This window comes from Molossus molossus, unplaced genomic scaffold (assembly GCF_014108415.1).
Source record: "Molossus molossus isolate mMolMol1 unplaced genomic scaffold, mMolMol1.p scaffold_m16_p_13, whole genome shotgun sequence".
In the NCBI taxonomy this organism is placed as follows: domain Eukaryota; kingdom Metazoa; phylum Chordata; class Mammalia; order Chiroptera; family Molossidae; genus Molossus; species Molossus molossus.
In genome coordinates, this window is record NW_023425348.1 from 68,256,790 (window position 1) to 68,274,237 (window position 17,448).

General features: G+C 41.0%; 1 protein-coding gene across 1 annotated transcript; it reads right to left on the bottom strand.

Annotated features, from left to right (window-relative positions):
* Window positions 1–16,274: 16,274 nt before the first annotated feature.
* Window positions 16,275–16,709, bottom strand: LOC118628642 (39S ribosomal protein L32, mitochondrial-like). Its single transcript, XM_036259595.1, has one exon. It carries the CDS (start codon window positions 16,707–16,709, stop codon window positions 16,275–16,277), a length of 435 nt encoding a protein of 144 aa, XP_036115488.1.
* Window positions 16,710–17,448: the final 739 nt, after the last annotated feature.

Here is a 17,448-nt window from a genome sequence, read left to right on the forward strand (position 1 = left end):
ATACAAAAGGTTTCTCTCAAGCTGCAACCATCCCTTTATATTTAATTTTGTTTTGCTTTCTTTCACAAAATACCATGATACAGAACGTTTTCATGTTATGAACACTCTATAAACATACTTTTCAGTAGCTGCTTTTTATTATAGGGGGATATACATCATGATTTACTTATCCAAACCCTTATCATCAGACAGTTAGACTGTTATTTTAATTATTGTTAATGCTACAAGAAACATCTTGGTACGTGAACTGACCCTTCTTCGACAGTTACAATACTACAGAGATATCCGGAGATTGTGAGGTTAAAGGATATACATATTCTGAGGCTGTAGTTACATATTGTCAAGTTGCTTTTCAAAAGGAATGAACCAGTGTATACTCCCACTGTGCTACTGATATAGAGATTTTTTTTTCCTAGATAGGTTGAATTTTATTAACAACTTTATAGGAGATGTAGAATGAAAGATCAATATAAAGTGACTCATATTTATTGGAGTTTAACAAAATAGCTATGCAAATCAATTCAGGGTTTATTTACTATTACTAACTTAAGTCAGTGCAGACAGTACTGTTCGACTATACACCCACAGAAGTGGGGTGCCATGTAGTGAAATCATTCAGACAATGAGCCTTGGAAACATACAGACATGAGTTTGATTAATGGCTTAATCACTCAGTAACCATGAATTTGGACAAGTTGCTGAACATCTTTGAGCCTCAATATTCTCATCTATAAAATAAGTATAATAAACTCTGCCTTGTAAAGATTAAATGAGATAATAGACATAATCATTCAGCATGAGGATGGCATGCATATCCTACCCTAACCTACCTTCCAAAGTGACCTTCGTTTTTAGGCTAGGCTCCCACCCCAGCACACATACATGGCAATAAACTGTGAGTGAGACGTTTCTCCTGTGGCATGCTAAACACTTGTGAATATAAGGGAGATTGTTATATACGTGCATTTACAGGAATGGACAAGCCAGGACTGCTGGAGTTTTGCTCAGGGCAAGGTAGACAGCTGTCGTGTCAGGATGCGAGCAGCTTCAGGTGGGGGTTGCCATGTGAGGTCGCAGACTGAGGAACTGGACTGAGTCCTGACCCTGAAGGGATGAGGTTGGAGAAGTGAAGGGGTGAGCAGGGTAGACAAGCTGGGGGGCAGAACTGTGCTGGTCCCATGGAGTAGGACCAAGTGGGAAGCAGGAGTCTGAGGCTGGCCAAGGTGGATGTGGTTCCTAGTGGTTAAAAACTGATGGGTCAGAGATTCTGGAAGCGAAACCCCTAAGTCATGTCACCAGCATTACACCCCACTTTTTAAAACATTTTGTTGAAAGAATCTTGAATTTATAGAAGAGTTGTGAGATGAGTACAAAGTACTTCTGTAGGCCCTTTTTCAGACTCATCGGTCTTTAACATTTTGTTCTATTTGCCTTATCATTTGTGTCTGTCTATCTATCTATCTATCTATCTATCTATCTATCTATCTATCTATCTATCTATCTCCTTACTCCTTAATACTTTGGTGTGTATTTCCTAAGAACAAGGATTTCCTCTTACATAACCAATAGTATGGTTTTCAAATTCTGGAAGTTGGACATTGATACAGTGTATTCCAACTTCATGTATTGGTGCAATAACGTCTTGCATAGTATTTTCTCCCATTATGTGATCCAGGTCAGGCTCACGTATTACATTTAGTTTCTATGTCCTTTAGCATCCGTTCGTCTGGAACGTGTCTCAGCCTTACTCTTTTACACGACATTGCCATTTTTGAGGATTACAAGCCAGTTATTTATAGCATGTTTTTCAAGTTCAGTTTTGTAGTCTTCCTGTTTCGAATTTGCTCCTGAACAATAATCTTGCTAGAGGTTGCTGTGAGGCTCCCTATTCAAATGGAAGCTGGGCTCAAGGATCCTAGGGGTGGCAGGTCATGGGGAGCATCTGGAGCCCATGGAGCAGCAGCCAATGAATACAGGTGAGACCACTCTGGGGGAGGGGGTGGAGCTCCCGTGCCTGAGCATGGGCTGTCCGCCCAATTCATAGCACCAGCAGGGACCTTGAGGAGTCACCACGTCCATCTGCTTGGTCTTCAGCAGAAACACATTTCCACTCAGACTCGCAGCCTATTTTTAAAGTCCTCCAGGGAAAGTACTTCTGTGTGTACTTCTTGCTAACCCATGCTGGTGCCACTTACCTCGCTGTGCGAAGTCTTCCCTGGATCCCAGCTAACGTCCTAAGGAGCAGGTCCGAAGCTTCTCTTGTCCTGTGTTCAGGAAGGACCCAGGGTAAGTCATCCACCTCCGCGGTGTTCAGAGAACTGGTATTCTATTACTTGTCCATCAGGTTTGTCTTTTTTAGTCTGATCTAAAAAAAGGAATAACCTCCACAAATGTAAAGTATTGTTATTGTAGCAGTGATAACAATGCATTTGTGTAGGTTAAGTTCCTTTGTCATAGTAATAACACACTTAATTTCATCCTTGGACTTGTTTTCCAAGGACCTGACTGTCAAGGGGACACTTTAGAATGTATCTTCTAATCACCTATTTTTCTTTTTTTTTTTTTTTTATGATAAATGATATATTTATTAGAAAATACAAATTCAAAAGAATTTTTTTTTTTGGTTAACCCAAGCATATTTTTTACATTGACTTTTAGAGAGAGTGGAAGGAAGGGGGTGGGGGGAGAGAGAGACATCAATTGGTTGCCTCTTACATGCCCCACCTGGGTCTGGGGATGGAACCTGCAACCCAGGTACATGCCCTGGACTGGGAATTGAACCCGAGACCCTTTGGTGCAAAGGCCAGCGCTCTAACTGCTGAGCAAAAAAAAAAATTTTTTAAAGAAGTGCAATTTCTCTCCTTTTTTTCCTCTTTACCCTCAATCACCCAAAACTTAACTACTATTTATAATTTTGATGTCTGGAGTGACAGATTTTTTTCTATACATATACAAGTACATATGCACAGAAACACACACACTTTTATAAAAATGAAAATGGGATCATCGATATTTCAATTTGATGATATTTTCTTAATATAAAAATAATATATGTTCTTTGTGGAAAACATAAAAAGAGCATAAAGGGGAAAAATTTTTAAATCGCCTACTCATCTCTGCTATTGTTTGGACATTTGGTCAGTTGTTTTTTCTAGGCATGTGTGTTACCATATAGGCACCTTCTAAAGGCTGTTATTTTCTTTCATCCACTTTGAATATCTCAGGCTGTTTAATGTTTTTCTTCTCAATTTTGGGCCCAACTGGATGTGGTTCTCTCATGAGGTTAGATGACAAAATGCAGGGAAGAAGGGCACACTTGGGAAGGCAGCAGGCGGGCACAGCATCAGGTCATCGTGCCGGCAGAAGTACTTCCATGGGGCAACAGATCTCCTAGCAGGGAACAGAGCATCTGTACCCATAACTCCTCGGTGAGCAGGACTTCTGACAGCATTAAGGCCGTGTCTTGCGTGTGCAAAGCCAGACTCGTTCTGGTGATACAGCAGCAAGTAACACAAGCATGGCTTTGGACTTTTTTTTTTTTTTTTTGCATAGTTTAGTTTTCTTTTTTGTGCCACAGAAACCAATGGTTATATTTCATTAGCTTGCGATCTACTTGGATGTTAATTTTTCCTCTTAGTTTTATATTGTGGATCTTCTGATGCAAAACTTCCCATGCAGTTTTTCAAATTAGTCAGCAATGTATAGAGACTAGGTATTATGTGCTTTCTTGTTGAGAAAGACTTCAGATTCAAGAATATCTCAGGAAGAGAGAAACTAGGGAATGTCTTGCTATAGGAGTTCAAATGTATTATGTCAGTCTCTGCTTTGCCCCTTGCCCACCTCTACAGGTTGACTCAGACATGGCCCCCAGTTCCTGAGTCAATCAAAAGAAAAAGAGGGTGAATGGTGATGTTCCTCACATTATACTACCTTTGGTAGAATAAATGTTGGCATTACATCACATATCACATTAGGTCATGTGGCGTCACCTCCACTCTGCTCCCATGCCCTTTCTGATTACCAGCTGTGTGCGCAACTGATGGCAGGGTCGCAGCAACCTCATGATGGTCCCCTTCCCTTGGTTTCTTTATTTTCATCTCAGGTTAGGGTTTCTGTTTGGGTTTCTTCTTCCTAGTTCTGGCTGGTTGTTCTCTTCAACCCGTAAGGGCCCCTCATTACACACTGTCCATTATACACTGTCCATTGACACAGGGTTGACAGCCTTCTGGGCTCTGTTCTACCATGCCACCGACAGAGTTCCTGCTCCATGAACAGGTCTCCAGAAACCATGCCCAGTTCATCTCCTGGATTCCTTTCAACCAATCCTCATGAGCCCATTGGTCACAAATGAACAAATATGTATTGATTTATGATGTACTAGGTGTTATTCTGTGTCTAGGATACATCAGTGAGCAAAACAACCAAATCTTGCTCCCCAGAGGCCTTGCACTCAGTGGATGCTTTAAGATTGAGACTGCAATGCTGGGCCTGGGACCCTTGTGCCCCATCAAAATCCAAGCAGTTCTGCCCAGTTGGGGTTAACACCTGTCGTTTCCACCAATCCCATCATTTTTTATGGTCTCCTCTGCTCTTATATTTTAAGGTTTCAATGTTTCAATAATTTTAGGCAATATTCAACATGCTTAAAATTATCTTAGTTATGGCAGGTCTTGTCTTCATAAAATGCTTTCTTCCTCCATATACTAAGCCCTTATATTGAAAGTTCCTGTGAGCCCAAATGAGCCAAGTGCACATTTGCATTTGACAAAACCAGCCAGTTCCTTTTTGATCAGTTAATAGACCAAAGATGTCCTGGGTCATTGAAAATAAATGTGTAATATGACTGCTTATGACAGGTAGAGATTAAGATCATGACACAATGAGAAAAGTAATCCTTGTGCCTGTGGAAAGCATTTGAATTTCTGGGAGTGGGGGTGGCTGAAACATTCAGAAGTAAAACTCCTCCAAGCATGGAGCCTCTAGAAACTAGTGGTGAGAATAAACTTTAATTCTCTTTGGGATTGTCCAAGATGCCCTGCGCTTGTTTGTGCTATTTGTATTTCCTTTCTTCTATGTGGTTTCTGGATCATTGTGCTATTTTAGCTCTTACTTAGCGATACTCCCCGTTGAGATGCTAAAATATCCTGAAAGTGGCAGCCGCTGAATTTTTTGCATGCCCAGGAGGTGATAGCCCAGGGTTGATTTGTAATGACACTTTACTGTAGAGTAAATTTTTAGCTGTAATGATATTTTGGGCTGCTTGATCCCACCAGATTTGGGGAAGTTTGAATTACCTTAAATAACTAGAACACAGACATTTCTATGTTACCCCTGAGACATGCTCACAGAAGCATGGAAATTAATTCAGATATGCATCCAAGCTTCATTGAATTTTAATCTAACATTTTATAGAATTATTTACTGATATTTGGGAAATGAAAGTTATTCCATGAGGAATGTCTGATCGAGGTGGCAACAAGAGGGACTCCACAGCTGAATGCTGGTGAGCTCCGGTCAGGGTCAAGGAAACTGTAGCAAAGAAACAGTAGCTTCGCGTTCTTTGTCCATCTTCCCATGAAAACATGAGATCTGTTTCCCCACCCGTTGAACCACAGGTCCGGGACTGCTTTGACCAAGAGAATACAGTGGAGAGGCTGCTGCTTCCATTCTAACAGTCAGGCTCCATTGGCTCCTCTGTTTTCTCGCCTGAGAGCTCTGTCCTGCTGTGTAAGAAGTCTGACACCTGTCAGAGGGACGTCATGGAGAGGCTCTGACACGGAACGCAGAGGGGAGAATCCCGGCTGAGACGATCTTCAGCTGGTCCTGCCAAGGCTCAGGCGAGCGAGTGAAGAAATCAGTTTGGAAATGGACCTTCTGTCCCTGTTCACCCCAGGGGATACCATGTGGCTTAGAATTAAACCAGCCAGCTGAGCCCTTCCCAAATTCCTGATCCACGTAAACAAAATGGTGGTTTTAAGCCACTAAGTTTTGGGCAGGAATTGATAAAGAAAAAATAAACTTTTTATAGAAATTCAGGGTTTTAGTTTTAAGAAATGAAGTTTTATTTATTCATCCATTTATACACCAATCCATACACCAACATTTACCAAGAGTTCACTATATCTCTGATGGCTCTGGGCCACATCCACAAGGAAGTTCAAAAATAATTTTAGCTTTGTGCTAATTTAGCCTCATTATTGAGACCTCTTATTTAGAAAATGACAGTCCAATTTTTATAATTTTTATTCATTTCTTTCTTTTTTAAAAAAAATCCTCACCTGAGGATATTGTTCCATGTATCTTCAGATAGAGTAGGAGGGAGTGAGAGAGATAGAAACATCGATGTGAGAGACACACATCGACGGGCTGCCCCTTGCACAACCGGGACCATGGCTGGGGACGAACTGTAACCGAGGCACGTGTCCTTGACTGGAATCAAACCCAAGACTCTGGTCCATGGGCCAATGTTCTAACTGCAGAGCCAAACCAGCCAGGGTTATTCATTTATTTCTAATGCACTGAGCACCTACCATGTTTCAGGCACTGTATAAAATGTCAACAGTACAATGGTGATTAATACAATATGGTCTATATGCTCATGAGGCTTATTTACAGTGGAAAAACACAAAATAAAATAACTTTTCTTCTAATATATAAAATAAGATCATAATACAGAGACCTCACAGGATTTTTTTCTGAAGATGAAGTGATATGATGAATGTAAAAGCCTTTTGTAAGTAGTTATTCTATTTAAAAAATATATTGTTATTGATTTTTATATTTTGTATTCTTTTTTTAATTTTATTTTTTTAAATCTTTATTGTTGAATGTAGAATGTATTACAGATGTTCCTCATTTTTCCCCCATTGACCCCCTCCTCCCCACTCCCACCCCCCTCCTGCCTTTTCCCACACTATTGTCTGTGTCCATTGCTTATGCATATAAGTTCTTTGGTTTATTTCTTCCCACCCCCCAACCCCTTTCCCTTTGAGGTTTGTCAGTCTAGCAATGAATTTGTGCTTCTTAATCCCTTCACCTTTTTCACCCATTCCCCCAACCCCCCTCCCATCTGGCAACCAATAAAATGTTCTCTGTATCTATGAGAATGTTTCTGTTGTGCCTGTTCATTTTGTTTGTAGATTCCATTGTTGATAGATATGTATTCATTGCCATTTCATTTGTTCATATATTTTATCTTTTTCTTCAAAAAGGCCCTTCATCATTTCATATAATAACGGTTTGGTAGTGATGAACTCCTTTAACTTTTTCTTGTCTGGGATACTCTTTATATGGCCATCGATTCTAAATGACAGCTTTGCAGGATAGAGTAATCTTGGTTGTAGGTTCTTGTTTTTCATCACTCTGAATATTTCTTGCCACTCCCTTCTGGCCTGCAAAGTTTCTTTTGAGAAATCAGCTGACAGCCTTATGGGAACTTCCTTGTAGGTAACTAGCTGCCTTTCTCTTGCTGCTTTTAATATTCTCTCTTTGTCTTGAACCTTTTGCATTTTGATGATGGTGTGGGCCTCTTGGGGTTCATCTTATTTGGGACTCTCTGTGCTTCCTGAACTTGTATGTTTGTTTCCTTCATCAAGTTAGGGAAGTTTTCTGCCATTATTGTTTCAAACAGGTTTTCAATTTCTTGTTCTCACTCTTCTCCTTCTGGCACCCCCAAGATGCGAATGTTCACATGCTTGAAGTTGTCCCAGAGGCTCCTTACACTATCCTCATTATTTTGTATTCTTTTTTCTTTTTGCTGTTCTGATTGGGCATTTTTTGTTTCCTTATATTCCAAATCGATGGTTTGCTTCTTGGATTTACGTACTCTACTATTGAATCTGTGTAAATTATTCTTTATTTCAGTTAATGCCTCCTTCATTTCTGACTGTGCATCCATCATTTCTGACTGGTCCTTTTTTATGCTCCTGAGGCCCTCCCTAAGTTCACTGAGGTTCTCACTAAGTTCATTGAGCATCCTTATAAGCAGTATTTGGAACTCAGCATCTGTTAGGTTGCTTATCTCCATTTTGCTTAGTTCTTTTATTGGGGTTTTGTTCTGTTCTTTCATTTGGGACCTGTTTCTTTGTCTCCTCATTTTGGCTGCCTCCCTCTGTTTGTTTCAGTGTATTACTTAACAAGCGATATGGGGCTAGCTGAGACCAGATGCTGCTCGTTTGAAAGAATTTAGGAAAAACCTGAAGCAGGATCCAAGACCGGCCAATCCTATGGTTAAGCAAGTGGCAACAGCTTGGGTGGGCCTGAAAGTTGGGTAGGGCGGGGCGGGGCCTCAGGGAGTCAGCAGGGCGGGGCTACCAGTGTGAGCCAGGTTGCTGGAGTCCCAGATATGGTGGCTGTCTGCCGCCCCTGGGAAGGGCTCACCAAAGGAACAAAGGCCTCTGACAGCACATTTGTCCCGGAGAAAGCCCCCTCTCCAGCCCTCGCTCCAGTGCCAAACAGCTCAGTTCTTCCCTGTATGTCTCTGGTGCCCCTCGAGAGGCCTCCCCTCCGAGCTTAGAGGGAGAGAGTCCGATAAGTCTGTGCGCGGGCCCTTTAAGGAGCTGCCTGGGGCTCCAGCTGCCTCAGCTTCCCTGAGCCTCAGTTCCTGCTGGTTTTTCCAGCCAGAAGTTATGGGGATTCTCTTCCTGGCACTGGAACCCTGAGCGGGGCACCTGGTGTGGAACGGGGACCCCTCAGTCCTCAGGAAGGACCTTCCCAGCCGAGGTGTCTTCCTGATTTTTATCCGCCACACATGGGTGTGGGACCAGCCCGTCCCCTCCGCCCTCCTACCAGTCTGATGTGGCTGCTGCTTTAATTCCGTAGCTGTAGGACTTCCATCCAGCTTGATTTCAGGTGGTTTTGAATAATGGTTGTTCTGTAGTTTAGTTGTAACTTTGATGTGATTGTGGGAGGATGTGATACCTTGTTTACCTACCCGCCATCTTGACCGGAAATCCTTGTTATTGATTTTTAGAGAAAGAGAGAGAGGGTGAGACTTGCCTCCTACCGGGGATCAAGCCCACAATCCAGGCGTGTGCCCTGACCTGGCAACCTCTTGGTGCACAAGACAATGTCCAACCAACTGAGGCGCACTGACCAGGGCAGTAAGTAGTTATTCTTTATACAAGTAAAAGATTTGATTAGATCTGATGGTAATAGCAGTAGCAGAAGAGTTCAGAAACAAAATAGGCATTTCACACTCAAAACAAATATGAGGCCCTGGCCAATTTGGCTCAGTGGTTGGAGCGTCGGCCTGCAGTCCGGAGAGACCCGGGTTCGGTTCCCGCTAAGGGCACGTGCTTCGGTTGCAGTTTGTCCCCGGCCCTGGTTGGTCGTGCGGGTGGCAGCTACTCGATGTGTCCCTTCACGTCGATATTTCTCTCTCTCTCCCTTCCTCTTTCTCCCTCCCACTCTATCTGTACAAAAAATGGAAAAATATCCTTGGGTGAGGATAAAAAAACAAAACAAAACAAAAAAACAAATATGAGTCTGTCATAAGTGACTACCTATAGCAAGATTTGGTGGGCCCCTTATTGGACTTCGGTGGATCCAAAACACTTCTGAAGTTATTTGCAAGATGTGGTATGGATATGTTTGTGCGTGTTATTTTTTGGGTTAGAGACTTAGTGCTTTCATTCGATTTTCAAAGGTATTAGTGATCCTTAGAGGTAGAGAACCACTGATCTAGAGAACAAAGTTCACTGCAACATAGTAAACCCTTCTAGGAGCCAACCACCTTGTTCAGTATTTTTACACATGTTAATTTAATCTGCACAGTCCCTTGAAGAGGTAACTCTCATTCCGGTTTACAGATTAGGAACTGAAGCTCAAAGAGGTTAAGTGACTCATAGTTTAGTAAATGATGAGCCTAGCATTTCTATCCACTTCTCCCTGGTTCCAAAGGTCTTTCCAGTGTCCTGAAACTGTATCAGAGTTCTTCATTGAAAACCACAGCTAATTATGCTGCCTTACGCACAAGGAAATGCAGAGAAGATATTGGCACTCACAAACTTTCTGGGAAGAATTTCCAACTAGCTTAGGAAGGATTTGAACTCAGTCTTTTCTCCCTCCAAAGCCTGAAGCTCCTCACACCTCCACTCAGAGAGAAGATTCTGCATCTTTTTCAAGTCAGAATGATAGAAGAGTTCATGGTGTGAAGTGTTTTGTTTTGGAACTGTTGTTGCTGAATTGTGTAGGGTCTTGCAGCAGAAACAAACAAACAAACAAAAAAAGTGTCACCACATAGAAATCCTGGAATACTACCTTACTTGGATCTTAAGTTGATTGACTATGCTATTTCTTTGATGCTATTCGAAACAACATCTAGCCTACATCTATCCAGAAGGCTGTCCCATCCATCTGTATGACCATCTGTGCCTAGGAAAGTGTATCTCTGTTTTCTTTACACCTCGGTAGCTGTAGGACATTTTGGAGGACTATTGTTGAAGGAAGAAAAGATGTTTATTAATGGAGTGAAAAGTCAAGTGGAATATTCAGAAATTCACTTCTTTATGCAGTGCCTGTTTATTTATGTTCTTCCTGGGATTCTGGGCTTTTAAGCCCACCTGACATGTTTATAAATCCCCTTCCCATGATTCAGTGCAATTGAGATCTCCCTGTTTTTCTTCTCAACCTGTTCCTGTTCTCTCCCTTGACTGTTTAGCCTTAATTTTGTCTTCTACAGTGGTACTTAATAAACATTATTAAAAATGGAAATGTTTGCCATAACTTTGGTATTCAGAGTTCAGAGTGGTAATTAAATAATTAAATTAATCTTAATTAAGTAATTAATCCATATTTTATTTTTTTATTTTTCAATTTAAGTTGATATTTAATATTACATTAGTTTTATGTGTATAGCATAGTGATTAGAAATTTATATAATTTATAAAGTGATCCCCTTGGTAAGTCCTACTTGGCACCCTGCATGATTATTATAATATTATGGACTGACTGTATTCCCTATTCTGTACTTTACATCCTCACCCCATGACTATTTTGTAAGTACCAATTTGTACTTTTTGATTTCTTCACCCTTTTCACCTAACCTCACAAAAGCCCTCACATCTGGTAACCATCAGTTTGTTCTCCATAGTTGTGAATGTGTTTCTGTTTTGTTTGTTCTTTTTTTTTTTATATATATTGCACATATAAGCGAAATCATATGATATTTTTCTTTCTCTGTCTGATTTACTGCACTGAGCACAATACCCTCTAGGTCCATCCATGTTGCTACAAATGGTAAGATTTTATTCTCTTTTATGGCCAAGTATATATATGGCTATTGTATATATGTATCACATTTTCTTTCTCTAATCTTCTATCAATGGACACTTAGATTGCTTCCCTATCTTGGCTACTGTAAATAACACTGCAGTGAACATACAATGCACGTATCTTTTCAAATTAGTGTTTTGGATTTCTTTGAATGAATGCCCAGAAGTGGGATTGATGCATTATATGAAAGTTCTATTTTTAATTTTTTGAGGAACCTCCATACTGTTTTTATAATGGCTGCACCAGTTTGCAAATCCACCAACAGTACATGAGGGTTCGTTCCCTTTGCTCCATATCTTCACTAATACTTGTTTGTTGATTTACTCATAACAGCCATTCTGACAGGTATGAGCTGATACCTCATTGTTGTTTTGCTTTGCATTTCTCTGATGGTTAATGACATGGAGCATCTTTTCACATGTCTATTGGACATCTGTATGTCTTCTATAGAGAAATGTCTATTCTGGTCCTCTGCCCACTTTTAAATCAGATTGTTTGTTGTTTTGGTGTTAAATTGTATTAGTTCTTTACATATTTTGGATATTAACTCTTTATCAGATATATCATTGATTAATATCTTATTCCATTCAATATGTTGTCCTTTTGTTTTATTAGTGGTTTCCTTTGCTGTGCAAAATGTTTGATGTAGTCTCATTTATTTAAAAAAAATTTTTTGTTTTCCTTTGCCTGAGATGATTTGTCCAAAAACAAACAAACAAACAAACAAACAAAATACTACTAACAGCAATGGCAGAGGGTTTACTGCCTGTGTTTTCTTCTAGGAGTTTTATGGATTAGGGTCTTATATTTAAGTCTTTAATGCATTTTGAATTATACAGTGAGTATGTATTACTTAATATGTGACTATGTGTTAAGAATCAGGCTAGGTCCCTTACAATATCATCTTCAGTATTCATAAACCTTTATGACGTGGGCTTTTTAAAAATCTCAGTTCCACAGATGAGAAAGCTGATGTCTACTGGGGTTAAAAATCTTACTCAAGTTCCCACAGACAGAAAGTGACAGCCGGAAAGAGACAGCCAAGTCCAGGACCCATGTCTCTCTAAAGCTTATGTGTGTCCCACAGCCACATTGCTTGATTCAGGGCCGGTAAGATAGTTTGTAACTAATTTCTTATCCTACCACCATTATTGAAGCGCTATCTTCTTTCGGAATCAAGTTGCTCCGATGATCGATTTTAAGTTTTGGAAAATTGTACAGATTGAAAGATCCCTTAAATGAATGTTACCCTCCAAAGAGAAAAGCTCTTTAGAGCTGTTGGAATCTATACTGAAATAACCAATTTCTATCTATGCTCATGTTGCAAAGGCTTAACCTAGAATAGCTTTTTGAGTGAAGTCATTGACCTCATTTTACTCCTTCCCCTACACAGAACCAGTTGGAGATAAGTAGATGCTTATCCCTTGCTGTTTATTGTTGGTGTCCTTAAGGGGTTTACAGATTAGATGTTTTATGCCCTTATGTGTGGATAGAGGAATTTCCTTTGGTTTCTGTTGGTGTTAATTTCCAGACACCGTGATTGCGAACTGACACAGCAAAGACCAGTGACATTCTCTCTGTCACTGTGAAAGCCCATTTATATGTGTGTCATGAAGTAATTTTCGGTGAGCCTTGGAAATGGCAAATTTCTTTTCCCATGATAAGAAAGGTTTAAACAAGTCCTGGCCGGTTTGGCTCAGCGGTTAGAGTGTAGGCCCGTGGTCCAGAGAGACCTGGGTTCGGTTCCCGCTAAGGGCATGTACCTTGGTTGCAGTTAGTTCCAGGCCCTGGTTGGTCATGTGGGTGGCAGCCACTCGATGTGTCCCTTTCATGTTGATGTTTCTCTCTCTCTCTCTCTCTCCCTCCCACTCTATCTGAACAAAAAATGGAAAAAATGTCCTTGGGCGAGGTAAAAAAAGAAAAGAAAAGAAAGGTTTAAACAAGCACAGTTTAAATTCATTGTTAGTATGTATACAATAAAATGGGCATTTACTTCTCTCTCACCAACAACTTTCTTTGGCTCTCTTTTGGAAGGGAGTAGTCATTAATTTATCCAGCAAATATTGGGTTAGCTAATATGTATCAAGAACTGTATTTGGTATATGCTCCCAGCTCTCAGAATCTAGTGGGGAAAAAATAGATAAAAAGGCAAATTACACAGGACCTGGAGACGTGTTTATGGCACTGTGTGGACTCAGAGGTGAGGGGCTGTTTTTGAAATGATTAGACAAGGATGGGGAGAATTTCCCTGCTACATAAAGGGGAATAGGTTTTCCAGTTAAAGGGTGCAGCAGACTTGAAAGTACCAATCTCAATAAAGCATTTAGACAAACTGGAAAAGTTTAGGGTGACTGGCTTTTGGTTTAGAACGGTAGCAATTGTGGGAGACGAGGTAGTTTGGGGCCAGAGGGAATCACTGAAGGCCTTGTGTGCTAACGTTAGGAATTTAGAATTCATTTTGTAGGTAAAGGGATGGTTACAATAAAGAGGCTCAAATGGTCATGGGAGAAAAATCATTTTCCTTTTTCATTCAGGAATGGGGACATAGAACACCAAAGAAACATTTACTGACTCTGGTCAATCAGTAGGGGCTGTGGGTGAGTTCATACAGGCGCCATTAAATAGAACAAAGAGAAAGCAATTCCATGTAACTGCGCCCCCCACTCCGTTTGATTAGCATTTAGCTTCTCTAATTGAAGTTAATTCATTTGAACAATTGTCAAGTGGGGCTTTGGATCCATCTTTTGGGCAAGGCAGAAAGGAACCCCTGGCATTTTCTTCTTTACGTTTTGTTTCTATTAAATCATTCACTAGTGATTTATCAGGAGGAGCCCGACTGTATCCATTTCCAGAACTTCCTAAGGGATTGCCCCCTTGGCCCTCATTCACATTACAGCTTTATTAAGGGTTTCATGGGTTTTGTTTTTGTTTTTGTTTTTTCTTCTTCTTCCATGTAGTCTCAGGAGAAGAGGGAAATCCTGTTTGTTATACAATGTAACTCATTGCGTAATGGGTCACTGCATATTTCTGCAAAGACAGTGGCCAAGGGAACTTGGAAGAAAACAAAAAATGGCATTGAAATGTGATGTGTCAGTGGAAAAGAGAGAGGCAGAAAATCTCAGAGGGAAGAGAAGTGGGACAACTATTTTTGCTTCTACATCTCATCAGTTATTAATACTAACCCCATAAAGTGTTAATGGGATTTTTTTCAGAGAGAATTTTCAAAAGAGAACAGGATTGGACATTTTAAAACATATAAACACAAAATAAATTAATAAAGTGAGAGCCATCTTTGGCAAAAGAAGTTAAAACTCTTCAGATGTGACTCAGTCTATTCAATTCAACAAATATTTGTTGAACTCCGCCTGGGCGTCCTTGAGGATTTCAGCATCTCCTGGAAGGGGACATGTGAGTCACTCGCTATGATACGCTGTTGTAAGAAGGATGTATAAATTGCTATGGATACAGAAAGACAAGGACACTTGAATTTGCCTATCAGGGTTGGGGAAAGGTTTGAAGTAGAAATACTTCCTTCCACATTTAGGCTTACACTTGAAGGGTGAACTGAAAGTTTTCAGGAATGAAGAAAGGGCATATGGGAATAGGGAAGAGTAGGGGGAAAAGCTTGAAGAATAGAAGTGTATAGCATGCTCTGGAAATTGCTCAATCGTTAGGGCCCTAGACTCCAGGATATGTGAGGAAGAGAGGCTGGGAGGTAAATTCTCTGGTTATAACCAATTGGAACTGATGGAATAACACATGGCAAACATCCCCCCCCCCCCCACGTACACACACTTTATTGGAAACATATAGTGCTACTCACTGAATCATAGCAAATGCTGAGAGCCAGGATTCAAGATAGATAGGAACTAGAGCACCAGAAATTAATAGGTGTGTTTTCAGGCAGCCTCGTGGGGTGAATCATTTTTAGTGATATTCCTTAAACATCAGAGTTCAGTGAGACAGTATCTGCTTGGTACAACTTACACACGTCTTAGCTTGGAGAGAGCAGGGCCCCTTGATGGAGAATCCTATCAAGTTGTACTAATGGAGGGAAATAGATGATCTAATCTATTTGGTTGCTATTTGCCCAAATAGAGGGAAATAGATGCTGGCCAGAAAAATGACAAATGTCCATTAAAAGTAAGATTGGGAAATTTTGTGAAGGGTCTTGTATGTCCGCTGAGACTTTTGAAGCATATTTTACAGTTAGAATCAACAAGGATTCATAGTCCATTGTTTTTTTTGGGATTGGATAGGAAGGAATAGAAGACAGCAGAGTTTTGCCTCAGACGAATTCATAGATACTCTTTTTTTCTTGGTATGAATTTTAAATTAATTTATTGTTCTGTCCTGAAACTTTAATGTTTACTTAAAACCTTATAATAGCCCTGGCAAGTTTGGCTCAGCGGTTAGAGCATTGGCCTGCAGTCCCGAGAGACCTGGGTTTGGTTTTCGCTAAGGGCATGTACCTCGGTTGCAGTTTGTCCCTGGCCCTGGTTGGCTGTGCAGGTGGCAGCCACTCGATGTGTCCCTTTCACGTCGATGTTTCTCTCTCTCTCTCTCTTCCTCTCTCTCCCTCCCACTCTACCTGAACAAAAAAAATGGAAAAACGTCCTCGGGTTAGGATAAAAAAAAATCCACAAAAACCTTATAATAGAAACAGACATATAAATCCACTGAGCCTCTGCTTAAACAGACATTTACAGTCTTTATTCTTGATATAGTGTTCAAATTATCCACACAAAACTAACTGCTTATGAAGAATGTTTTAAGCTATATTGATGATTTTAAAACAGACACAAAAGATCAAAAACAAAGAAAACTTCCTCTCTCTCAGGAGAAACGTTATATGTCAAGTTACCCTCTTTAAACATCTCTGGGGTCAGTTCTGGGTGGACCAGATGGCTGCTCCCTGTCCCGTCAATGATCCTCTTGCCCTGGTCTTATTCAGAAGGCGTCTCCTGTGTGCAGTACCATGGTCTCTACAGCAGCAGCCTTCAAAGGCCCCCTTCTCGTTTCCCTATCTGTCTCCTGCTTTCTGCAGTCTCCTTGCACACGTTCTCATAGCAATAGCCACAAAGGACATGTTTCTGTTTCACGTGACCACATTCAGGACAAGCGTCTATGTTGTTCTTCCTTTGAATAAGCTTCTGAGGGTTTCTTCTCTTCCACTGGTTAACTCCAGTGCTGTGTCTGTGTTTGGGCACTTCATCCAAAAGGCTGGAAATCTCTGTACTTGCATTAGTATTTGTTGATTCTGTAATATAGCCGGACCTTGGACCACGGATGCTGGTTCCCACGGAGGGCTGGTGCTTCCGGAGTCCCGCTGCCATCTGTCCCGAGGACTCCCAGGCTGTAGGCCACAGTGGAGCCACCAGCACCAGTGTGGCCATCAACACCTTCCCAGCCCAACTGGAGAATTCATGGATCATCATAACTGTTCTTTAATTAGGTCTTAAAGGAGGGTAACATGTCTATTTTAATATGCCTGACAGATAAATAGGGTGGAGGTGTACTATGGATGTGGGGAAATAATTTTAAAATGTATGTGTCAGATCTGGCCGATGTGGCTCAGTGGTTAAGCATCGACCCATGCACTGAGAGGTCACCGGTTTGATTCCCGGTCAGGACACATGCCCAGATTGTGGGCCCGATCCCCAGTGGGGGGCATGCAGGAGGTGGCCAATCGATGTTCTCTCTCATCAATGTTTCTATCTCTCCCTCCCTCTCCTCTCCCTCTTTCTCTAAAGTCAATAAAGGAAAAAAAATTTATATGTCAGACCTTCCTATGATAAATTTGAAAATTTCCAGAACAATCCTAATGCAGCTTTATTAAACATTTGATAATCCATTCATATCTTGTCCAAAATTACTGACTGATAATCTCTCTGATCTAGAAAACCATTCAAAACAAAGAAATCATTTTTTTAAAATCCTCACCCAAGGATATTTCTTTTTCTTCAGATAGAGTGGGAGGGGCAGAGAGAGAGAGAAACATCAATGCTAGAGAGACACATCGATTAGTTGCCTCCTGCACGATCCCGACCAGGGCCAGGGACCGAACTGCAACCGAAGTACGTGCCCTTGACAGGAATCGAGCCTGCAATTCTTTGGTCTGAGGGCCGACACTCTAACTGCTGAGGCAAACTGGCCAGGGCAGGAAATCATTTT

Coding starts and splice junctions, on each gene's coding strand:
- LOC118628642 (XM_036259595.1), bottom strand. CDS start 16,709: ATGATCCATGAATTCTCCAGTTGGGCTGGGAAGGTGTTGATGGCCACA.